General features: G+C 44.5%; 1 protein-coding gene across 1 annotated transcript in view; it reads left to right on the top strand.

Moving 5' to 3' along the window:
* TMEM163 (transmembrane protein 163) overlaps window positions 1-25,765 on the top strand; it is a 206,080-nt gene that overhangs the window by 110,066 nt on the left and 70,249 nt on the right. Inside the window, exon 5 of the mRNA XM_083153815.1 lies at window positions 22,412-22,508. Coding sequence (XP_083009941.1) covers window positions 22,412-22,508 — 97 coding nt within the window. The remainder of the gene's footprint in view (window positions 1-22,411; window positions 22,509-25,765) is intronic.

Here is a 25,765-nt window from a genome sequence, read left to right as displayed (position 1 = left end):
TATAGGGATCAGGTTCCAGACTGTGTACTTGAATCATACATTATACATATGTTACATTATACTGTATTTTCTACAGAGCATTGCTGTTAATCCCCCTCTGGAGACTGACTGCACCCCTAAAGTGGGCCCCTATAACTTAATTTTCTGGCGGGCCCTTCATGCTCTAGTCCGACATTGGCTGTCACCCTCCCCCAACTAGGGGGAGTTGTCTAAGATCAAGAGCTGTCCTTTGCGGTGAGAGACAGCGGGTCTCATCAGGCGGCTCCACCTCCCTCACCCGGCACTGCTGTGCTGGGCTCTCCTCCTCCCTGCACCCGGAAGAGGATCATAGTGCAGGGAGGAGGAGGTCACAGGCCCGTACACAGGTGAGGGTGGTCGGTGTGGGGCGGCGGTGGGTCGGTGCAGGGCAGCGGGGGTCGTGCGGGGCGGCGTTGGGTCGGTGCAGGGCAGTGGTGGGTCGCGTTAGAAGCCCATAGGCTTCTATGGGGCATTGCCAGATTTTTCTGGCGATGCCCCCCAACGCGATAACTCGGCAGGGGATGCCTACAGCATCCCAAAATGAGGTAAAAACCTGATAACAGGGTTTTTACTGCAATTTTAGTTTAGAGAATCTCCCCCCTTGTTTGCTGGCAATTCCAGGGCAAAGCAGCCCACTGCTGTGCATCTAACCACACCCACCACCATCTTCACTTTATGCCGTCACTGGGTAGACAATGTCTAGGTCAACAGTCACTTGGTCGACCACTAATGGTTAACAGTGACTAGGTCAACACCTTGAAATGGTCAACATATCCAAGGTCGATATTGACAAAAGATTGACACAAGTTTAGGGTCAGAATAGGCATGGTCAACATAAAAATGGTTGATATAAGTTTTTCACTTTTTTTTCTCACAAAAGTTGGTATTTCACTCTCCCAGTGGGCATAGAGTGGTAATTTAATAGTGTGCCAATCGGGGACACGTTACACTGTTACATCAACAGATGTCGATATAAAAACCCAAAAACTGGGAAAACTCATGTCAGCCTTATTCATGTCGACCACGTCTATGTTGAACATAAGCTTGTGTCGGCATTTTGTCAATGTTGACTTTAGGTATATCGACCATTTCAAGGTGTCGACCTAGTCACTGTTGACCATTAGTGGTCGACTTTGGGACTGTCAATCATACTTGCCTACTTTTGAAAACTAGTTTCAGGGAGATTATAGTTGGTAGTAGAATTTTGCACAGCGCCCTATTGAGGGGGCGTGTCATGCTCCACCCAAAGGGCGCGTCTAGTTCCTTATACAGATGGCGCGGGAGACATCTTTGCAGAGGATGGCGGAAGAGTCGACATCCGCCATCCCCCGTCAGCCGCCGTAAGGGGACGCGTCCCCTTACAACAGGGCTCCCCCCGGGTCCCTGCAGCCTCACCGATGGTCGCCCCAGGTCCTCACCGCCTTGCCGCACCCCCCTCCCCCCTAACCCTGTCCATCCCTGAAGTGGAGACGGACAGGGTTCCCGTCCCCCCGCCGATGGGAAACTGGGACGCACGTGCGTGTGAGACGCACGCGCGTCCCAGTCTCTATCGCCGGCGTTTGCCAGTGCAAGGGATCTGGCGAGCGCCGGCCAAAGATGTCTCCCGCTCCATCTGTATGGAGAGATTGTGAAAATAGATTGTGAATGTGGCACCTAGAACCATGGGTGTGTACTGCTACATCCGAGAGGAATCTTTGAATTATATATCCAAATGTAGATGAGCCCCAAAGCAGTAAGTAAGCGCTACTATACTTGCTAAAGAAAAGTCACTGATACATGTAAGAGATTGTTCATCTATGTTGTTTTACACGTAGTTCCATATAAATGGCCACAAGAAATGCATGTACCAATAGGGATCATTGTTTTTTATCACCAATGCTGGGAATGGTGCTGATGAATCAATGTAAATGTATCTATCTAGCATTCAACAGCTACATGATGTGGGCTAGGTAAAATGAGGGCGATTGCTAGACTAATCAGGAAGAGAGGGAGATTGCTTATATTTCAGGGAGTCCTCTGCAGAATGCAGGAGGGTAGGAAACTATGCTGTCGACTTAGACATTGTCTACCATTGTTATGCACACGGGTGTCCTCTCCAATAATTATGGACACGGGTGTCCTCACCAACCCTAACTCCGTTGCCTCTACCTGGAGTCGATGGACAAATGCAGGGCTAGTCTTCACCTGGGCCCGTCTCGGCTGAAGGGCGAATTATGTCCGCCCCACTCCGCTACAGGCAGGTCTTAAGTATGGACAATTCATCCGCGGAGGCCAGGAGAGAACAAGGGTAAAACTAACTGAACCAACTGGTGAGGACAACCCAGCCCTAAGGGCGGATGTGAGAGACGCCCCGTGAACAGGAAATTTCTGAGGTAATACGTTTACCGGTGAATGTAACAATACACATGAGTTGACACAATAAGAAAAGAATACTACTGAACCCGGGGGGGTACAGGTGTAACAATACACTACGATGACGCAATATCAGAATAACGAGTGTGCCCCCACGGGGTAATACCATGGGATCCAGGTGTAACAATACACTTAGAGATGACACAAAATATATAAATGCACGGTGATCTCAGAGTAAGAAGGTAAGGGAGAAGTCCCAACTTATCTGAGAACAGTGACTGCTGCAGGCAAGGCAGGTAACCACCAGGAAAATAGCCAGGAGGCGGATGGGAATGCTGGATGCTGCAGCTGGAAATCCACTGACAGGCAGGAGCAGGACAAGACAGCCAGGAACCGGGAACACTCAGAACGCAAGGCATAAACTATAACCGGCGTCTGAGTCCCCCGGTGAAAAGGTTTAAATAGAGAGCCAGCCAATGGTGAGCAGCTGCGGCTGATCACCTGGGCGGGCGGCTGAGCCGGAGTCTTCCCCTTCCGCCCGGTTGCCTGACGTCCCCCGTCGCCTAGGCAACCGGTGCGGCTGTGGGGGAAGAGACTGAGGAGGCAGACCTGGACGCACGGCGGCGTCTGCCGGATGTCGCGGCCTGATGACGCGGCCGCGTCCAGTGACGCGAGGGCGTCCAGGCCGCCTAGCAATAGCCGGGCCGTGCTGCAGGGAGTCCGCCGGGCTAGCGCCGGCACTACCCGCGCGAGCCCTGACAACCATTTATACCATAACGCAAGAGATGGGTTGGTAGTCTGTCAGGAACTTGTGGTAAAGCTGGTAGATTGGTATGAGTCAAATGTATTTTTGTCTTTTATGCACTGCTATGAAAATGATTTACAGGAAAGTATAAATAAACCCCACAGTAATCAGCTAATTGCTTCCATTTTCTAAGCATGCCACAGAAATGGCAGTATCCAGCATTACTGTAGGTGTAGGACATGATATATAAATGCATACTTGCCTACTTTTGAAAACTAGTTTCAGGGAGATTATAGTTGGTAGTAGAATTTTGCACAGCGCCCCATTGAGGGGCTGTGTGTCATGCTCCACCCAAAGGGCGTGTCTAGCCCCATATATGGAGAGATTTTGAAAAGAGATTGTGAACATGGCACCTAGAATCGTTGAAGTGTACTACTACATTTGAGAGGAATCTTTTAAAATTACTTATATCCAAATGTAGATGAGCCCCAAAGCAGATACTATACTTGCTAAAGTGCTGGGAAATGGTGCAGATGATTCAATGTAAATATATCTGTCTCTTATTCATTTTCCCCCAAAAAATGTAACAGTGTAATGTGGGCTAGGTGAAATGAGGGAGATTGGTAGACTAATGAGGGAGAGAGTGAGATTGCTGCTATTTCAGGGAGTCTCCTGCAGATTGCAGGAGGGTTGCCAAATATGACATAAATGTCTTTAGCAGTTTTAGATACATGGGTGCTGATGGAGTTCAAACAAACGGTACTTGTTTCCTAGCACGGCGCCCATTGTATGCCATCGCATACCACTAATTAAGGTATGCGATGGGATGCGATGGGACCCGATTTTCAGGTCCTAAGACCCGCACTGTACAATTTTAATATTGCGTCGCATGCCATTACAATGGCGAGCGCAGCGGTATGCGTCCTCTGTCCTTTCATACCCCCACTATCCACGTTGGCGTGGAGTTGATTTTATATAGTGTGTCGAGTGCAGCGAGCCACCGAGCCCGAAGAGTGGCGAGCGTAGCGAGCCCTGCGAGGGGACGTGGATTACTTTACATGTATTCCGCATCTCCTCGCCACGCTTTGGGTTGCCGTTGATAGTGGGGGTGGCGTTAACAATGGGGGTGCATTTAACATAGTAATCACCCATCAGGGTGCCTGTACAATTAAAAATCGGGTCTGATCGCATCGAATCGCATGCAATCGGGTCGCATGCGATGCGATGCAATCGATACGATGGCATAAGATGAATATCGTGGGCACCGTGCTAGGAAACAAGTACCAAACAAACGTTTTCAGTAACAACTCAGAACATTGCTTTCCATTGATGCCTGACAAATACGTTAAATTAGCATTGCCCATGTTGTACATTATCACACATGGAAAATAAGTAAATGCAAAATTAAAGCAGAAAGGAATATTAAAAATAAATATTGCTGTGGAATTTGGAGCAGTTTAATCTCCTAGGTGCCAAACAATTGACTGCTCACCACAAATCAGACAGACAGGCTCTTCTCAGAGGGAGAGTCTGCACACCACACACAATCTGTTACCCCAATCTGTCCATTCCTGTGTTCATGTAAGTGTATTTATCTGAGAACCCCTGCATGGATATGTAATCACAAATAACACTGTAGGACCATACTAACTGGTATGTATTTATGTGCACAGCTAGGCAGTTGTCTTTTCTACCTCTCTCTTAGGGCCTCATTCAGGATTCCTCGGTATGGACTGAATTCATCCCACTGATCGATGTTGGGGTCTGCACATACAGATGGAGCCCCTGCCAGCCGCCAGGCCCCACCATCTGTCCCCGAATCCCCCTTCAACCCTCCCAGTGACTGGGACGCTCGTGCATCTGAGATGCTCATGTATCCCAGTCTAATGGACTGGCTCCATCTGTACGTATGGGTGAAAATAGGCATGTGCAGACCCACTGTGCAAACGCCTTTGGCGAGTAACACTGAGGCATTCGCACACTAAGGGGAGGTCCCGGGCAGGCAGGGCGGGGGTGGCTACAGGGGAACATACAGCGTTTTATGGGCGTCCCCCCCCCCCCTCTTTGGCAGATAGCACCTGTAATAAAAGTGAGTTCAGACTGACATTTATTACTGAAGACAGGAGAAAGCATTAGATTGTGAGCGAACATCAATTGATTTCCCTTGCTAGCGGACGCAAGCGAGGGGATATGCTGGCTCATACATCGCCTCGCAGGGCAGCAAATATACGCTGCTAGAGAGCCAACCTGAATCAGGCCCATAGTTACTGCATGACAAGGTCTCTGTGGTTCCAGATCTGCCACATTTTTTTTTCATGAATAAATCAATCGCTGCACTGAAGGGTTAACTTTATGTAAAGCTCCTTGAGGAAATGTTCCTCAGTCTGTCCAACGCTTCTGTTTATTTGGCTTGAGGCCTCCAGTGAGATGAATTACAGTTTTGGATGCTGGAGGCAGCCTTATGTGATTTTAGCATTCTAATTGGACAGTATATATATTTTCCACCTAATATTGTACTCTCACTGACTAGTGAAGACCATTCTAATATAGCAGAGGTACATTGAAAGATGAAAATGGCTCAAATGTACTCTGTAAATTATGTCACTAAAGTGTGATTATTTTCCTACAGTATATGCCGAGTGTATGGACTATATATTTTATTCTTTATTTGTACCTCCTCACCGAGGCTACTGGGCGATAGCGGCCTGAGCAATAAGGGTACCCTTACAGATCTGCCAGTATTTGCAGTTATACACACGCACAGCGTCTGTTCATTCCCCCACAGCAGCTAAAACGGGGCGTGGCTTTGGGAGTGTCGAGAGTATAGGCCATGCCCCCTTCCCGCTAGGCCATGCCCCAAAATTTGGGGCGCACCTATGCCGTGCTCCATCATCCCTCCTGAAATATAAAATGTAAAAATGTATATACACAGTATTCTCAGTATATTTTTACTGATCTACTCATATTCTGCTAACACTTAGATAAATGTGGTCAACTATTAAGTCAGTTTCATATCTACCTACAAGCAGAAAGATAGAATTCACATATTCTATTTTAGAACTTCATTACAATATTGAATAAACATTAAGCATCTCTAACGACACCTGATTTGCATCTTTCTTAGATTTTTGTCTAATTAGGTTTACAACACATGATTTTTTTTTTTTAAACAGGCATGAGTAATGTGTCTCTAGCCCTGGAACTAGCTTTCACGGCTGCACCTTGCAATGACAGCACAGCTATTTTAAAAGTGTAGAGAGAGAGACAGATTCGCATGTCATATGGACCAATAATTATATCTTAAAAGTGATTTATCTCATGCAGCCCATCTGATACACTGGCGCAGGTTGTGTGTACACTGCACATCCTCCACAGCGCACTGATCATTGCAAACTAGGAAATAAATCTTGTAATTTAAAATAGCTTACATGCAACTGCAGAAATGGACACCGCTAACTGCAATAGATTTGCATACTGAAAAAAATGGCTGACACCTACATAAAAAATATTGGCTCAGATACCTGAAATTCACGAGTAAGCAATTATGCTTCTATTTTTCTGTAAAGCACTGACATATTAATCAATTCTGTACAGTTAGGAGCAATAGAACCTAAAAATGGCCATGCGCAAATGTGCTTGTGGTCTAAGCTTTGCACTGGATCTCTCCAGATGGCAAATGAATAACTATGACATTAGCATATCTCCCATCTTTCCCGATTACAGCGAGACAGTCCCGCTAATTGGAGACTGTCCCACTCACCCTCCCATGGGTAGCCATGACCTGCGGGCTGGGGGCAATTGGCGGGAGCTAGAGATCACCGCTGCTCTGCAGAGCAGCAGTGATCGCTGAAGAGGCACCTCCTCAGTGCAGGGAGGAAGGGGAGGAGTGCCGAAAACAGGAGATGTGTCGCTAGGCCACGCCCCCTCCAACAAAACCCACGCCCATCTGGCATGTAGCTCGGCACCCTTAAAGGTTTTCAGCGTGGCAGGTCCCGATTATAAAAAGACAAAAGTTGGGAGGTACGCATTGGGCCTAATTCAGACCTGCAATAAATCCTGCTACCGATGGAGCCCCTGTCATCCCTGGCCGGGGCTCGCCAGAGCCTCCCCTCTTACGAGTGCCGGTGGACAGGGGCTACACTGAACTGGGCCGTGCGTGCGTCTCAGACGCACATGCGTCCCAGTCTCTCGCCGGCGGCGCTGCAGGTTTCTGCCTGTCTCCGCTTCAGGGATACGGGCAGGGTTAGGGGGGGGGGTTGGGGCGGCAAGGGGGATCGGCGGCAGGGACCCAGGGCAAGCTCCATTGCCACGGGGTGCGCATGAATCTCATGCGCACGCGCCCCCTGGCGGGAGCCGGCCGCTGGCCGGGGCTGGCAATACTTTCGCCAGCCCCTGCAATGACGAGGCTCCATCTGTACTTTCTTTATTCACTGGCCGTTCGCAAGGTGATTGGCAGGAAGCCAGCGCTTTGGGGTATTGCAGCCACTGAGTAGGTCCTTGGCCAGGCACAGACTGCACACACTGGAAAAATCATTAGATGGCTTTGCAGAAATTTGCAGGCCTGCGATCATTTTGCAAGCCATGCTAAGCAATTTGTAGGCCTGCCCGTGGCAGGATTTCACTCTGGTGGGTTGGCATATACCTGATCGCAGGGCTTGATAAATTAGAAGACATGTGATGAGGTCTGAATTATGTCCAATTGTTACAGTTTAGTCTATTCATATAGGAGTGAGGCACGCTCACCATATTAGAGAGGCAGGTTATTATAAATTAATAGGTTGCAGGACTCATCAGTTTCAGTGCTCCCTACTAACTTATTAGAATACTAGTAAGCCGGCTCGAAGCAAATGCTTCGAAAGCTTGTCTGCTACCTTGTGATTGCCTCTCTGTTTGTGCATGTGTAAGAGAGGAAGAGATGTAGTTTCACTCGCTGTCAACAGATGCAAGTGTTTCGGAGACACACAAACAGACACTAGATATATATATATATATATATATATATATATATATATACAGGGCTATTTTTGTGGTGGAACGGTCCGGAACGCCGTTCCTGAAGTTCAATTGAAAAACGATCTCACCAGATCCGTTTTTAACGCCGGGCGCAGGCTGCACTCACAGAGATTATCTACAATGATAATCTCTGTTTCTCCGCGGCGGCAAGGAAGATGTACTTCCTGCCACCGCCCCTTGACCTACTACTCCATAGATGCGCCTGATGTCAGTGTCATTGCGCATCCATGGTGGTTCCCGCGCCCTCCACCCGCCGAGACACGCTGTGGCAGCCCCCGCCAGGGTTTGAAGGAGCCAGCGCCGGCGGGGTGTGGGGGGCGCACTAAAAACTATCTGCTGCAGGAGAAACAGCAGTGGGGGAATGAAGGAGCCAGCACCAGAAGTCCTGGCCCTACAACTGCAGCACTTCCTAATTAGCTGCCGAAAGGGGGGACCGGTACAGTTTGCCCGGGCGCCGGATCATCTGTGTAGCAGCGGCACTGCAGCTGCCCATCACTGCTGCTGTACCGCTGTTGCCATCACCAACTCCCACAGACGTTGGCGATATGAGCCGCGGCCGCCCTCTTCCTCGCAGACGCTGGACTTGGAGATGTGCATGCTGATTCCTGCGCCGCCCTCTTCCCCCAGATGCGCGACCACCCTTCCCCCCCGACGCAGACCCGGCACCTCCCTCCACAAGCAGCCGCACCATGAGGGGAACAGCGCTGGGTCTGCAACTCTGAAAGGTTTGACACTGTTCTTCCAGTCGGACAGCGCGGCTTGTCTCCCGTTTACCCAGTGCCTGAACCCCCCTTCCGTTAGTAAGTGCTCATGTATCATGTAGCCCTATGACCTCCTACTGTCCAGAGGCAAAACTATTTATAAATGACCACATTACAGTATGTCTGCTGTCATGCACTACCCAAGAGGGTAGTGTGCATGATACAACTAATAATTCACGTATCCTCTTCCTTTGTATGTGTGACCTATTACCTCCTGCACCCCTTATTTCCATGTCTGGCACCTTGTCCCTTCTTCCACCCTCATCCCTGGTATGTGACCACCCTGTACCACATATCCCCTGTGTGTGAAACCTTTCGCACACTCTACATCCTTCCTCGGTGTGTGACCCCCACATCCCTGGTGTGTGACCCCCCTATCCCTGTGTATGACACCTTACCTCTACCCCTTAATCCCAGCTCTAATCCCCAGTGTGACCCCCTGCACCACCTTCTTCTGTGTGTGACACCCCTGTAGCCCACTACCCCTGTGTGTGTTTGTGTGTAATCTGTACATCCTTCTGTGTGTGACCCCTCGCCTCTGTGTGTACGCATTTTGATAACATGTACGTTCCAAACCTCCACCTCCACGTCTTCCCCTGAGAGTTGTAGTTACGCCCCTGGCAGAAGCCCCCCTCCCCAAAAATATTTTATAGGATCAACTCTCCCTCCGCCTGCCTGCCTAAGGGAACTTACTCTCCAGTCCCATCTGATCCCTCAAGCCGAGGGCAGCCTCAATTGCCTGGTAATTTACTGAACATCACTGATTAATGCAATTTTATCTTTAACACTGCTGTTGCTGTCTGAAATATCTCAGTGTGGCAGCATGGGCATCTTGGTGTTGGCCATATGTTTGGTCATCTCTGTGTGGGCCTTATGTATAATGGGCATCTCTGTGTGGGGAATATGTATAATGGCATCACGGTGTCGGGGAATATGTATAACGGGCATCTCTGTGTGCGGCATATGTATAACGGGCATCTCTGTGTGTGGCATATGTATAATGGGCATCTCTGTGAGTGGCATATGTATAATGGGCATCTCTGTGTGTGGCATATGTATAACGGGCATCTCTGTGTGTGGCATATGTATAACGGGCATCTCTGTGAGTGGCATATGTATAATGCAAATCTCTGTGTGGCATATGTATAATAAGCGTGACGGAGTGAGGAATTATGTTTTTCATTTTTTCTCTCTCTTTTTTTTCTATGTAATGCCCCGCCCCTTTTGTAGCTCCTCCCACATCACCGCCCACTTTTTGCCCCCGCCCACAGTTCCTGAACCTATTTTCCTACAAAAATAGCACTGTATATATATATATATATATATATATATATATATATATATATATATATATATATATGATAATGTAGTCTTGCATATACTACTTTTGCAACCAAAATGGCTACATACAGTACTAAAAGTAACAAGTCCTGTGGCCTTGGGTGCTGTTATCCAGTTTGTTCTCCTTAGCGAGCATGTCCACCAGTAACACCACTTTTGTGGCACACTTTCAAATATCTGCTTTTATTTGAGACTGCCTGCAAAGCTATACCTGGAAAACTGGTGCTCTTCATTTAAACCTGCTAAATTATTCACTAGTTCTTAAGCAGGAGACTATGTCAGCGTTTCTAATACCTAAACAGAATCATTTCTGACCTTCCGACCGTAACTGCACTTGTTATGTTTTGCTGTTCCATTTTTGCTTGCCCCAAACCCTGGCCTTTATATTAAATATAATTCTTGTCTTATCCTATGTTCTTGATAGTCTGTTACTGCCTATGGATTAGAAATGGAGAGGCCGTGACCTTTGGGTTCCCTGCAGTAAAACATATTTATCCTCTTTATGGATCCTTGTTAAAAACTGTTTTTTCCTTTGGATTCTGTGCGGGAAATTTAGATGGGAGTTCTATTTCAGCTGGGATGTTGCTATGTTCTACCAATCAGATTATATTTATTATTTTCTAGAAGGTGCTAAATAAGTAAGAAGTAGACTCTGATTGGTTGCCTATAGCAACATTCCATCTGAAATAGAACTCCCATCTTAGTAAATTTACCCTTGTGCCTCATATATGTAATGTACTGTAGAAAACACCAATCATAAGCTCAATTTCAAACTAATGCTTTCATCCTTTAGTACTGCTCTTTCCCTTGCTAAACAGCATACCTCATAAACCTCATCTCCTTCCAGTCTAAAAAGCCCTGGCACCACTTTTACACTGTCAACTCCCTGCCCACCTTCACCTCACCTCCTCTCATCACTCTCTGCTCCTTACTTCACATCCAAAATTGACTCCATACGTCAGGACATCACATCTCATCAGATCATCAGCAACCAACACCTCTTCTCCCTTACAATCCCTCTTCCTCCTTCTTACCAACTCTGACATCCTTCTCCCATGTATCTGTTGAGGAAGTCATGGCCCTCATCCGTTCCTCCTCCCTCACCACCTCCCCCTCCATCCCTATACCCTCCCATCTCCCTTACCTATTTTACCATCTCATCAGGCACTGTCCCTTCTGCATTCAAGCATGCTTTCATCTCCCTTATCCTTAAATCCAAACCCTACCCTTGATCTAAACACCATTTCCAACTACCGACACATCTCTGCACTCTCTTTTGCCTCCAAACTTCTTGAGCGTAATGTCTACAACTGCATTGCTGCCTTTCTCTCCTCTTACTCCCTCTTGACCCATTCCAGTTTGGCTTCCGTCCTCTCCACTCCACTGAAACTGACCTCACAAAAGTCTGCAACCATCTCCATGCTACAAAACAAAAGATCCACTACTCTTTGCTTATTCTTCTTGACCTCTCTACTGCTTTTGACACTGTGGACCACCCTTTCCTTCTGCAAATCATTCAATGCCTTGGTTTGCGTGATACTGCCCTTTCCTGGCTGTCCTTCTACCTCTCTGACCATTCCTTTTCTGTCTTCTCCCAAGGCGCACACCCCCCCCCCCCCCATTTCCACTAACAGTAGGTGTCCCACAAAATTCTGTTCTTGGTCTTCTCTTTTTCTCTCTCTATATGTCCTCTTTAGGTGAACTCATTAGCTCTCTTGACTTTTGATCTCCCCTCTATGCTGATGATACTAAAATCTACATTTCGTCCCTTGATCTTTTGCCTGCTCTCCTCACTTGTGTTTCCAACTGTCTCTCTGCTATCTCTTCTTGGATGTCCCAGCACTTTCCCAACTTAACATGTTTAAGAACACTGAGCTGATCATTTTCCCCCATCCTGTACAATCTCACCTCCCACAATCTCATTATCTGTTGATGGCACTTCTATTTCCTCTAGCCCCCAGTGGGCTGTCTTGAAGAAATACTTGACTCCTCCCTCTCCTTTAAACCAGACATTCAGCACCTCTCGCAAACCTGCTATTTTCATCTATAAAATATTTCCAGGATCAGATCCTCTCACCCAGGATTATATTAAGACCTTTGTCCACTCACTTGTTATCTCTAGACTGGACTACTGTAATCTCCTATGTAAAATCCTTGACAAATGTCTCTCTTCGCTCCAATCTATCCTTAATGTCACAGCTCAGCTCATCTTCCTCACCAAATGCACTACATCAACCTCCCCTCTTTTACAAGCCCTTCACTGGCTCCCCTTTCATAAAATCCAATTCAAACCTTTCACTCATTTACAAAGCTCTCACCCACTCCTCTCCCATTTACATCTCTGACCTCGTCTACCTTTACACTCCTTCCCATCCTCTTTGCTCAGCTAATGCATGCTACCTCTTCTGTCTACTGAATACTCCTACCTCCAAGACTTTTCACGTGCTGCTCCCCACCTCTGGAACTCTACATTTTTCCTTCCGATTCGGCACCTCTCTACAAAACTTCAAATAGACCCATATTTCACCAAGCCCAGACAATTCTTATCCTAACTCACTGGTAGTTGCTCAGAATGTAATCTCTCACGAGCAGGGCCCTCTTCCCTAATGTGTTCTTTCTTCTCTTACTTAAACCACCTTTGACAGCACCAAATCCTATGGTTTTCTGCCACGCTGATACTTATTCCATTGTCCTCTATTGACGCAGTTAGGGTTATGTACCCTGTACTTGTCCTCAATTGTATTCAACTGTAAGTCACTGTTTTGCTTATTCATTTATGTAGTGTTCCCTCTAAGCTTCTTTTGCAGGGTGCTGCACCCTGCCCATTTTTAAAACCAGAAAATGTTCCCTGCCATTTTTGTGTGTGGCATTGTGTGTCTATACGCTGCCCACCCCCACTGTGCTGACATGCTGCTGAGAACTTTCAGTGTGTGCCAACATGTGTAATGGGTATTACGGTGTATGCCATCTTGGGTAATGGGCATTATGATGTGTGGTATAATGTGTACGAAGCATTATAGTGTGTGCCATAATGCTTTGTCTTTGGGGGTTATTCAGCATGGATCACTAATTGGAGAATTCACAAATCTAGTGATTATGACTGCACATGCATACTGTTGGCATTGCGCATATGTGAGCAAAATTTGTTGTCAAAAGTGCAAACGGTTAGCAACCGCAATGCAGTTTGAGTGACAGGAAGCCAGTGTTTGGTGGCAGAAACATGCCGTTTTCTCTGTGTGCTCGAAAAGCGCGACCAAGCATTTTGAAGTTGAGTCTCTGAGATATAACTACTTCCAGACCGTATTTGTTGCAGATTAGTGCCAGCATCAGACCTATTCACATTTGCACAGGCGGCAAAGATGCTTTGATATTCTGGGATTTGTGAACATATCTACAAATGGATCTGCAAATTGGTTGCAATCTGCAATGCATTAAAAATTTCAATGGGCTTTTTTTTTTTTTTTTTCAATTAGCCTGGGTGGTGGCCTAATGCTGGCAGTAACCTGCAACTTCTCAGTTTAATGATCCATGCTGAATTAGGTCCTCTGGGTGCAACTGGGACACATGTATAGTGCAACTCAGACACATGTGCAGACTTAGAACATTGGTTATTTGTGTGTCACATTGACTATGGGTCATCCTCTGATTTAGACCCTATGCGCCATAGAAGATATATAGAATATCATGGTGCTCGTGATATCGCCAATCAAAAGGGCAACCAGTATCCCAATACGCATAATCCTGAAAAGGGTTTTTCCCCCATCCCTCCCTTCTAGAAGACTACCCTCCCCCAGGAAGCCTCCCCGCTAGTGCCTAACCTCCACACCCTGCCACATAAACCTAACCCCCAGCAGCCTAACTATAAACCCCATAACACCTAACCCCCTCTCTGCAGCCTAACCCTAACATTCCCCTCCCACAGCCTTAGACTAAGTCCTAGATTTGGGGTGTGTGGCCTATCAGAAAGGGGGTGTGGTCTATACTTGCGGCGCTGCCACGAGGCCACACCCCATTTTCCGCCACGGTGGAGGCATCCCCAGCAGTTCTGTGAGCTGCTGGCCAGCCCCCAGCCCATCTGCCTGGAAGAATAGACGGACGACAGGGGGGGACTCCCAACTGCCCCCCCCCCCCGCCGCGGGACACTGTCTGCGGCGGGAGGGACGTGGGAATGTCCCAAAATACTGGGACGTTCCCGCGATAAGCGGGACAGTTGGGAGGTATGGATATATGTATATGGGTCCTACAAATATCTAGCTATACCACTGAATTTACTTGTATGTTTCACATGTTAACACATACTACCAAGAGAATAGATTGTATTTAAAGGACACATCAAAACTGCTTGAAGAATATTTGAAAAAAGAATCACTTACATACAGTACATCGAGAGCATATGTTAGTTTCTATGCATTGATTTGACCTATTTTCCTATAGTATATATGTATGATGAAGCCTCAGCTCTGTACATGCATGTTATCCTGATTTTACTGCAGTATCAAGAACAGTCACTTTAAATCAACGCATAGACACTGCAGCTCCAATAGCTGCTTCAGAAGTTGCAGGATTAACAATATCCATTTCATGAATTATTTATTGCAGATCTCAGTCCCAGGAGGGAGAGAAGTCACTATGTTCTCTGGTGTTTTACTCCTCGGATGCAGTGTGTTATTATGTATGCATTAAATCCTAGATCTTAACCAATGGGATATGTATTGAATTGGGTACATTAGAAAGCTTCTGAGGTTACTGATGTTAAATATAATTCAACATAATATTCCAAGTATTAATACAAATAAAACATATAAACAATAAAAAAGAAAAAGGTATTTTTAAAACATACAGTATGTACAAGGAACGACTTGATTCACTAGGGTTGTATCTACAGAAGGTAGATGTTAAACATAATTGATAATCCCAGCATTAATAATTATATTAGTAGCAAGTTGCTATACTGTATCCATTAGCTCTGGGTACCAGATATATTTTTAAGTTGCCATTATTTTAAAATAGTTTTCAGAGCTTTGTTGATGATCTAGTGCTACTTATATTGGAGAACTAAAAACCCCAGATTAGACTTATCAAGGAAACATCTGACATTTCAGGAAGCCTGTCTGAGCATATGAAGCTCCTGATCCTATCCTTCCAGGGCTGACATCAGAAATTGCAGGGCCCGGGACTGACAAAATAGTCAGGGCCCCCACCTATTGTTACACAAAATATTGTAGTCAGATATTTTGCCGGCAACCCACTAGTTGGCACCTCACAGACAGTGCCATCAATTTGATTTTAACAAAAATTAGACACACTGCCCCAGGATTGCATATTATGCCACACACTGTAATGCCCATTACTTATTATGCCACACACTGTATTTTCATTACATATTATGTCACACACCCTAATTCCCATTATATATTATGTGACACACCATAATACCTACTACTCATTATGCTGCACACCATAATTACACATTATGCCATACACCCTACTGCCCATAACATATTATGCCACATAAATGCTGCTTACCTACATGTTCTTTGCTAGAATTTACATGATTGTTGTCAGAGGTTTCTTGCTCGATGCCAGCGATTACATGCTCGTTGCCAGGGGTTACAGTACATGATCATTGCTAGGGGGTTACATGCCCCTTGCATGGGTTTTATACTCATTACCATGGGAGGGGGATTAAATGCTCGCTGCCAGGGGGACTTACATGCTTTTTGCCATGGGGGAATACATTCTAATTGTCATGGGTAGTTACTTGCACATTGCCCAGGGGTGAGCATTGTAGTGTACACCAGCGCTCCCGGAATCTCCACTTCTGCGTAGCGCTGACCTGGGCGTTCCCCTCCTCAGACACTAGAGGTGCAGGAGCACCTCTAGCGTCTGTCTGCGCTATCTGTGTCCTGCGGCTGTGTGTGTGTGAGTGGCGAGCAGAGGCAGCAGGTGACCCGAGGCCCGGCAGTACCAAGGGCAGCATCAGCAGCCAGAGGATCAGCGTGCCAGTCCTGGCAAAGCGGCCCAGGCCCTCACCTTTCTTCAGACTGGGCCCAGGACAATTATCCAGCGGATCCTTATTATTTTATCTCATAGGTGTTTCATGGTAGTGAAACATGTCAGCTTTCTTACAATACCAAACAGGATTATTGGACAACGCCCAAGGCGCTGGGTGTGGTTGGATTCACTTTCTTTCCGGGATACTGGCCCCCAAAAAAGAAAGAAAGAATAATAGTGCAATACTGTGAACACTCGGGATCCTTCTATTATATTCTGGGTAAAGATATAATTCATACCAAAATTTAGTGTCTACTGTGTGAAAGCAGACATAAGCGTTTTAACTGAGGGACATATTCCGTCACCAATGGATTCCACTGTTCCTTTCTTCTTTAACAATGGATACTCAGAATGATAAAAAAAACATATCATGGTGCAATACCTTTTTAATAAGAAAATGCATAAAAACCAATGGATGAAAGGCTTCAAATCAAAGGACTCTCACCATGTGATTTTGCCTACAAAAATGCAGACAAAAAAAGCAGATGTCCAAATATGACAGGCGTCCCTGGGTGCTGGTACATAGCTATTTATGGTACATAGCCATTTATGTCAGGCGTCCCTGGGTGCTGGTACATAGCAAGGTCCTCTGAATCGTCCTCTGCCTCCTCTCAAGCCATCTTGAATGGCAAAGTGACCGCTAACGCTTCCAACTCAGAATTAGGCCCAAAGTCCCCAAATAAACAGTTTCTTATCTGCGATTGGTTACATTCTAATTGGACTGAGTAATACTGTATGCATAGATTAATTTATTGCTGCTACATTTAATCTGTGTTGTTTTATATCAATTATACTGCACATACCACCTGTAAGAATGCAGTTTTCTTTACCCACTTCATCTGCATTTACGCCAACACCAAGAGCTTAGCTCTTGTAGACCCTAGCCCTATTTTCACTTACTATTGGAGCAGATTACCAGTCTCCCCCATTAAATCAAGTAGAGCCATTGGGTTTATTGCAATGGAAGCCTAGCCAACAAATGAACAATAGGCAACAAAACAGCACACTACCTGTTGTTCACATGGACTTCCTCAAAGTTGTTATACCAACAGTGAAAATATATGAACCAAAACCATAATATAATATGATTCAAAAATTCAATAATATGAACCAAAACCATAATACAATATGATCAAGCTGATTCTTTTTGAAACAATTAAATAGAGTAAAAGTAATACTGTGTACAATGTCTAAGAAAGTACTAAAGAAATTGTGTGTTGAGGAAAGTGGTTGCAATTAGTGTTTAAAAATATTTTTTGGATGATAGATAATACCTACTCCTAGGGATTCAGGTTATGTCAGCTGCCCACTCCCGGCACCCGCGTCACTGGGTCACTACCATGGGAATGGCCAGCATTTTTATGGGAAGGCCTATGAAACACTGGGCGTTCCCATGGCCGCATCATGCAGACTGCTTGCCTCCCCGCAAGTCCTGCCCGCAGTGTTGTGTGCGAGGGCCGGGGAACACTCTGTGTTCTGAAATGCGCAGTTGTAAAACATTGCGCACCCTTGCAAATTCAATCGGGTGTGCATGGACCAGAATAAGGTCCTCTGTCCTACAAAAGCATGTAGCCTGAATTCAGAACATGCACGGAAAGCTCTCTGGCTTTGCTTTATACTATATGCTGTAAAAGTCCAGAGTTGCCAGCCGCCATGCTTAAAATCCCCAATGTGTTTTATTCATACAATACTTTTTCAAGGAAAAAAACAGTGGAACCAGTCACATCAGTGAACAATTGGACCATGGCATTGCTACTAATTGGCAAATGCCAGAAGAATACCCCTAAAATGTATTTATTTTTTTAAACTATACAGCACAGAAAGTTCCTTTGTGCTTTACAATTGAAAATAGGGATATAACAAACTGGGTAGTTACAGACAGTGAAAATGGTAGTACGGTCTTGCTCGCAACAATCTATAGTTTGGGACAGAAAAGAGTCCTACACCCATGGATCCCTTTAAATCTCTGCAGAGCGACGCTGACAGTAATCCATTTTTGTATACCCAGAGGTGGACCTCTCAAACTTTCTGCAGAAAACTCTCTCTATTTGGATGAACTTGAAAGCAAAATAAACAACCATAGCAATGGCTGCATCCGGTGTAAAGTTAGTTTGCCAGCCAAAGAGGACAAAGTAATGGCTTCCCACATGTTTCCAACCTAATCCAAAAAGCAGATGGCCGTAGTAATCACCAGTATCAATTTCATTACTTAAGTACTGTATGATGGACTGTATATCTTCGATGGCACCACCTGAACACAACAATCGCTTTCAGTAAATGATGTGGTCCGATACACAAAAGAAAAAAGTGCATTACCCCTTTCTCCTGTGTGTCCTCTACACACCAATGAAGAGCCTGTGTTTGATAAAATGTTCAAAGAAGGTGCATTTTTATGGAACACCCATCCCATGAATTATCCATCTGCCAAGTGAAAGCCCATAAACCTGAATGAGTAAAGGTTCATAGGCATGGATTTTGGCTAATACAATGTTAGGTTTGTAGCAAAAATCACAAGGTGTGGTTACCATACAAATGACTGTTTTATGGATATGATACAAATACTGTAGAACAATAGATGGACCTGGTGAATATTCAGAATGGATAAACAAGTCACTGCAAGTAGCAGCAATGAGTCCGATTAATCTGGTAGCTGAGATGACCTAGAACCATCCCAAACTACAAACAGCGGTGTTGCTGCAAACTTTCAATGCAGGCAATGACAAATGATCTCGAACCCTTTGCTGGCTAAATTTCCACTATATTGCTTGTTGCCCCATGCCCTAATTTTGCATAAATTTGCAGAGGACTGTGAGTGATTAGCCACTGCCCAGAGTGAACACCCGCCCTATGTAAATCTGCAAGTGAATTGTGTTGCGAAAATGTTGCAATCCAGTATCCTATCACAAATCCAGATGACAATTCACTCACCATCGAATGTTTTTCCTAGTTTGTGCACATGTGAGTGTGACCATTCCACAACAAGAGACAGACTGATCGAGGCCGGCGCTGAGGTCACAAACCCTACCTTAAAGCGCATTGGCACTCCTGCGGTTTTTCTGACACTCCCAAAAAAGGACCGGTGTCCACTCGCAAACGCTGACGTTCACCCACAGATTGCAATAGGATTGCAATTAAAAAAAATTCTACTTCTGTCGCTATTTTGACTCACACATGGAGGGGGCAGATGTAACTTGTGCAGAAAGATTTAGATTTTGGTGAGTTATTTTGTTTCTGTGCAGGGAAAATACAGACTGCTTTATTTTTACACTGCAATATAGACCATACTTTGAAGTAAAACCCCACCCAAATCTAATTCTCTCTGCACAATTTACATCTGCCCCACATGCAGTGCACATGGTTTTGTCCATTTGAGAAGGAATTTGCCTTTGCGAGTGAACCAGAATAAGTGGCATGATCCGTACTCATGTGCAATCAGTGGGAAATTGAACGGATTGTGAATTCACACAGTAGCGATCAACTCTGAATCAGGCCCTATATCAGCATGGTCTATCTACAGTAATTCAGCCTTTTGGAATTGCCATACAATAAATAATATATATATTTTTTTAATTAATGAAATTCCTTACATTGTTAATGTCATAATTGCTAATGCAATTGTTGGTACTTGTTTCCTAGCACGGCGCCCATCTCGTTGATTGTATGCCTTAAGTTCAAGGTACTTAAGGCATACAATCAATGCGATGGACCAGATTTTGTGTCAATCACCAGATAATTTGCCGGTGAAAGACAAAATCGGATTGATCGCGTCCATCGCGGTCCCTAATAAAGGGGCCGCGATGCGACCGACACGATCAACGCGATTTTCCCATAGGGAACAATGTAAAATTATTTTTAAAGTGAAAATCGGGTTGATCAACGCGATCAACCCGATTTTACATAGGTGACAATGTGAAATGGGCCCATTTCACATTGAATATGGTTAAAAAGTATGTTTAATGCCCCCCCCCCCCATTGTTAGAGCCACCCGACTATTGACGCCAACCCGAAGCGTGGCGAGTTCAGCGAGCCAGCGAGGGGCGGCGGCACGCGTCCTCTGACCTTTTCATACCCCTACTATCCACGTCGGCGTGGAGTTGATCTTATATAGTGTGGCGAGCGCAGCGAGCCACCGAGCCCGAAGCGTGGCGAGCGCACGCGGATACCTGTGAAGTCCGCAAAGGGATACCTGTGAAGTCCGACGTGGATAGTAGGGGTATGAAAAGGTCGGAAGACGCGTACCGCCGCTCCTCGCGGGCTCGCTGCGCTCGCCACGCTTCGGGTTGGCGTCAATAGTGGGGTGGCGTTAACAATGGTGGGGGGGCATTTGAAACATGAGGGGGGGGTTTGGTATTAAAATGGGGGGTTTTGGGGCTTTTTACATTGAAATCAATGTAAAATCGGGTCTCAGGGACCATTTTACATTGATTCCAATGTAAAAATCTGGTCGATCGCATCGCATGCGATTTGGTTGGCATGCGATGCGATTGACCCGATTTTTCCGACCCGATGGATACAATCAAAATCGGTGGCGCCGTGCTAGGAAACAAGTACCCAATTGTTTTATGTCCCCTACCACCCTCCCCACATCAATGCTTGTATATTTTACTCATTTTTCAGTAGCCAAAAATATTGAAAATACGATCTGATTCTATTTGAGACTGATTATTGTCAGATAAAACATCACTAACAATTCATGTTGTTTAAAAAAAAAAAAAAAAACGCTCTGTAATTCCAGGACGAGACCACAATGTAGAGCAGGGATTGGGGGGGGGGATTGTTGTTTGGCACGTATATAGTAAACTTCTTTTGGACATTACGGATCTGCAATGCAGTTTTCGGAGGAGAGTGTAATGCACATCCACTATCCCTTGTGTTTTGCTGTGTGCCTGGGTGTCATATTTCTCACAGTAAAATCCATAGTACTCCTCTGTGTGTGGCAGATTGCGGGCTCAGAATAAAACAACACAGCCAAATTCTTTACTGCTGCGTCCATAGTGGGTGACTGGTGGTTTCTGCACATCTTGCCAATATAAGAGGCCAGCTGACGTCAGCCATTCCGTAAAAACAGCCGATCTGTGCCGCACATATTGTATAGATCAGCTGTAGCTGTAAGAGGTCTGCTGTCAGTAATACGCCATCTATGTTAGTTGTTGTTTTTATTCTAAACTCTTATCAAAAAAGTGGAAATGAGTGGAAATGAGTTGTACACACATAAATATATAAACCTGTGTTTCTGTATTTTCTGTCACTGTGCTCATCTTTAGTGCTTGTGACAAGGACACCTACTCCTCAAGGACATCAGCACTGTCACAATGCAGAGGTTTGCTTAGGAGAAACAGGAAGGCTAAAGCATCCATATCAACTAGATGCGTCACTGATAATTCACTTATAAGTGGGTGTTCCGAATATATGTTTCAGCGCTCACACCTGATGTCATACTGCCATGTAATTAATCAAAAATGTATGTTTTTCTAATTGACTGTCGGATAGAAAATGTATTACTCTGAACAAACTAGAGTGATTTAAGACCACATGGGACTCTAGACTGGGAGGAGACCATAAGACTTATCATTAGATTGTTAGCTCTACTGCAACATGTCTATTCATAGCACAAATCATTCACACTGATTATACCAGATGTGCCCAACACTCAATAGACATTAGTGTCTCCATGCATTCATTATAATTCATACTGTATATTCATTAGGCCCATGTATTCAATATATTCTAAGTCCCCTAATCATTAATTAAACAATCAGTAAACAAAACTGTAAACGTTAGTCGCAAAAATCCTGATTAAAAAAATTACAATTCATATTCAGTTTAAAAAATACATTTGTATTTATTTTATTTAATTATTGTGCTCAGGCACAGTGTAATACTTGGTGAAGTTATGTTCCTGGATTTGCACAGTTGTGACTCCTTTTTCCCCAAAATGCAAGATGGTGGCATTTGTAGTAGCTGTTATGATGCTGGGGTTTTTTTTTTCTGCTAAGTTCTGTGCAATTCGAGTTTGGATGAACTGGTGCAAATTTGTAAATTTTCCTGCACCTCTTTTGGCAATGTCTTTTTATTATCTCAAGGTATTTCACAAATATTTAGCCCTGTATTTTGTTTCTTTACACAGAGCCTGCGTTATCTTGGGTGTAATATTCCTGCTGTCAGCTCTCTGCATCGTGGTGAAAGCTATTCATGACCTCTCCATTCGGGTGCTCCCAGAAGTGGTAAGTTTGTGTCTGAGTATCATATATGAGATTAAACTGTCAAGTCTTGTCACTGTCTCAGTTCATTTATAACGGGAATATAGCTATAGTATTTGCTGAGTAGCTGATACCAATTACCAATGACTATCAAGATTTTAGGTGAAATTTAATAGGATGAGAGATTCAGAAAGTGAGAGATTTGGTAAGAAATCTCCAGTTTTTTTCTAAAGCGGCAATCATTTACACTGCATAATTTGCAGTGTAAATGATTGCCGCTTTAAAAAAAAACCTGGAGATTTCTTACCAAATCTCTCACTTTCTGAATCTCTCATCCTATTAAATCTCACCCATTTGAATAGAGGATCTGTCACCTCCTTTGGTCTTGGCCAATCACTTTGTGGGCTGAATATCCATACCTCAAGAAAAGAGTTGAATTTTATCCAAAAAATTGATGTTTCTGGGTGTATCTGGGCAGATTAGAGGTGGCGCCTATTTATTGGCAGATGCCTACAGGTTGTTAGGTGGGTAGAAGATTTGAGCATGAAAGTAAGTCCACATGTTGGCTCCAAACCGGAGTAGATTTTATTGAAGATACGAGGGATGTTCTTTTGCTTCTGGATGCACAAAATATTCGCCAGAGGAGTCAGTGCAACATGCGCTCCAACCACTTGGTGAAACAGCTGGGTCAGACCAAAACAGTTATGTCTTCTGCATAAAAAAAAACTGATATTTACCAGCAAAATAAACTTAATTTGTGAAGTAAGAATTGCTTCAGCACAGCAAATAATACCCCCCCCCCCCAACATGCCCCATCTTTACCTCTTGTTAATATATAGAAACATAGAATTTGACGGCAGATAAGAACCACTTGGCCCATCTAGTCTGCCCCTTTTTGAAACGTTACCTCAAACCATATTTGATCCTTATTTCTTTGTCAAGGATATCAATATGTCTATATCAAGCATGTTTAAATTGCTCTACTGTATTTGCCTCTACCACCTCTGATGGGAGGCTATTCCACTTATCCACTACCCTTTCTGTGAAGTAATTTTTCCTCAAATTTCCCTTGGATCTTCCTCCCTCTAGTTTCAGTGAATGTCCTTGTGTTCTATTGCTCCTCTTCCTGTGAAGAATGTCTTCCTCCTGTACCTTGTTAAAACCCTTGATATATTTGAAAGTTTATATAATTTCCCCCCTTTCTCTTCTCTGCTCTAAACTATACATATTAAGATCTTCTAGTCTTTCCGGGTAAGGTTTGTACAGTCTCTAATGTATTTATATCCTTCTCGAGATATGGCCTCCAGAACTGAACACAGTACTCTAGGTGAGGTCGTACCAATGACCTATACAGTGGCATTATTACTTCTTTCTTTCTACTGCTGATATCTCTCCCTATGCAACCAAGCATCTGACTTGCATTCTTCATTGCTTTGTTACATTGCCTACCTGCCCTTACGTCACCTGAAACAGCGACACCTAGATCCCTCTCCTCCTCAGTAGTTTTCATTATATTGTCATTTATACTATATTTAGCCTTTGGATTTTTTAAACCCAAGTGCATGATTTTACCTTTTTTGGCATTAAACTGTAGTTGCCATGCTCTTGACCATTCCTCTAAACTACCTAGATCATCAATAATTTGTTTTGCCCCTCCTGGTGTGTCTACCCTGTTGCATACCTTTGTGTCATCTGCAAAAAAAAACATATTTTACCCTCAATTCCACCAATGTCACCAATAAAGATATTAAAAAGCACTGGTCCAAGTACAGATCACTGGGGTACTCCACTGGAAACCTTTCCCTCCTCTCTGTTTTCTATCCTCCATCCAAGATCTTATCCATTCAACCATCTTAGAATCCAACACCAAGCTTTCAAGCTTATTTAACAGTCTGTGCTGTGGGACAGTGTCAACAGCCTTACTAAAGTCAGCCCCCCTTGATCTATTACTGCAGTCACCCAGATATGATCTCCCCCTCAGTAAACCCATGCTGTTTAGGATCCTATAAATTGCTGGTTTAAGATATTCGACAACTCTTTCTTTTAAGAGTGTTTCCAGCAATTTCCCTACTACTGATGTAAGGCTCACTGGTGGTTAATGGCTTCCCTCTTCCTTTCTTCCACTTTTGTGCAGTGAGACTACATTTGCTATTCAGAATCTTGCTTTCTAAATAGAAACATATTTTTTGCTCTGCTCTGCAAAACAGTTGTCAAAAGAATATTGTCAAACAAAATATGTAATTCGAAACTTAATAGTGTGGTCTGGACCCTTCAATTACCAGATTACCTAATGGAAGTTTTGGCTATAATACAGCCAGTGGACAAGGCTGGCCCTTAAAAATGTCAACCTATATGTACAGCAGCTGGAAAAAAAACATCTTTAGTACTTCATTATTTGTCATGTTATAGTACCTTAGTCAATGCGATTTATCTATCTGGATTCAAACATGGCTATCTTGCGAGCAGGGTCCTCATATCTTTGACTGTCTGTAAATACCCAGTTTTTTGTATCACTGTCTCCTATTGTAAAGCGCAACGGAATATGCTGCGATTTATATGAAACTGTTAATAAATAAGTAAAATAAAATAAAACCTGCACTGTAATGGCAGAATTTGGGAAACTACATTGGAGTGATACCAAACTCCTATCCTTGCCTACTTGTTCCATGTTCCTCAGGAGGTGACATGGAGGAGGCAGTCTGGGGAGTGGAGATGCAATTGTGTCATCATAGCACCACCCCCTGCTTGACACATTACTGTACTAAAGTAAAGTTGGGACTATGATGAAGAAATTTAGCATAAATCAAATCATCACCCTGCCCCCTTCTGCCATCTGAGCTGATTTGGATGGGGACGTAAGCGGCTCTATGGAGTGGGGGAGGGATGCGGGAGCCTTATCTACTTTCCTGGGGGCCACACAATTTTCAAGATTATCCCGTCAATTCCGAAAGAGTTGGCAGGAATCACTCCTATCACACTGTTTATTTTTTTTACAGCAGAAGCAGAGGGGGTGATCCAGGATCACTTGCAATGCGCTTTTGGTTTGCTAATGGTCAAAACCTTGTACACTGCACGTGGGGCAGATGTAAACTGTGCAGAGTTTGATTTGGGGGAGGTATTTTGTTTCTGTGCAAGGTAAATACTGGCTGCTTTAAATTTACACTGCAGTATAAATATCAGTTTGAAGTACAAACCCCATCCAAATCTATTCTCCATTAGCAAGCCAAATGTGCTTTGCGCATAAACCAGAACCAGAGTGTCACTTGAAATAATGGTGAATC

Source organism: Crinia signifera, chromosome 7 (assembly GCF_055691185.1).
Source record: "Crinia signifera chromosome 7, ASM5569118v1, whole genome shotgun sequence".
Lineage (NCBI taxonomy): Eukaryota > Metazoa > Chordata > Amphibia > Anura > Myobatrachidae > Crinia > Crinia signifera.
Note: the sequence above shows the minus strand (reverse complement) of the source record. Positions and strands in the feature narration are given on the sequence as shown.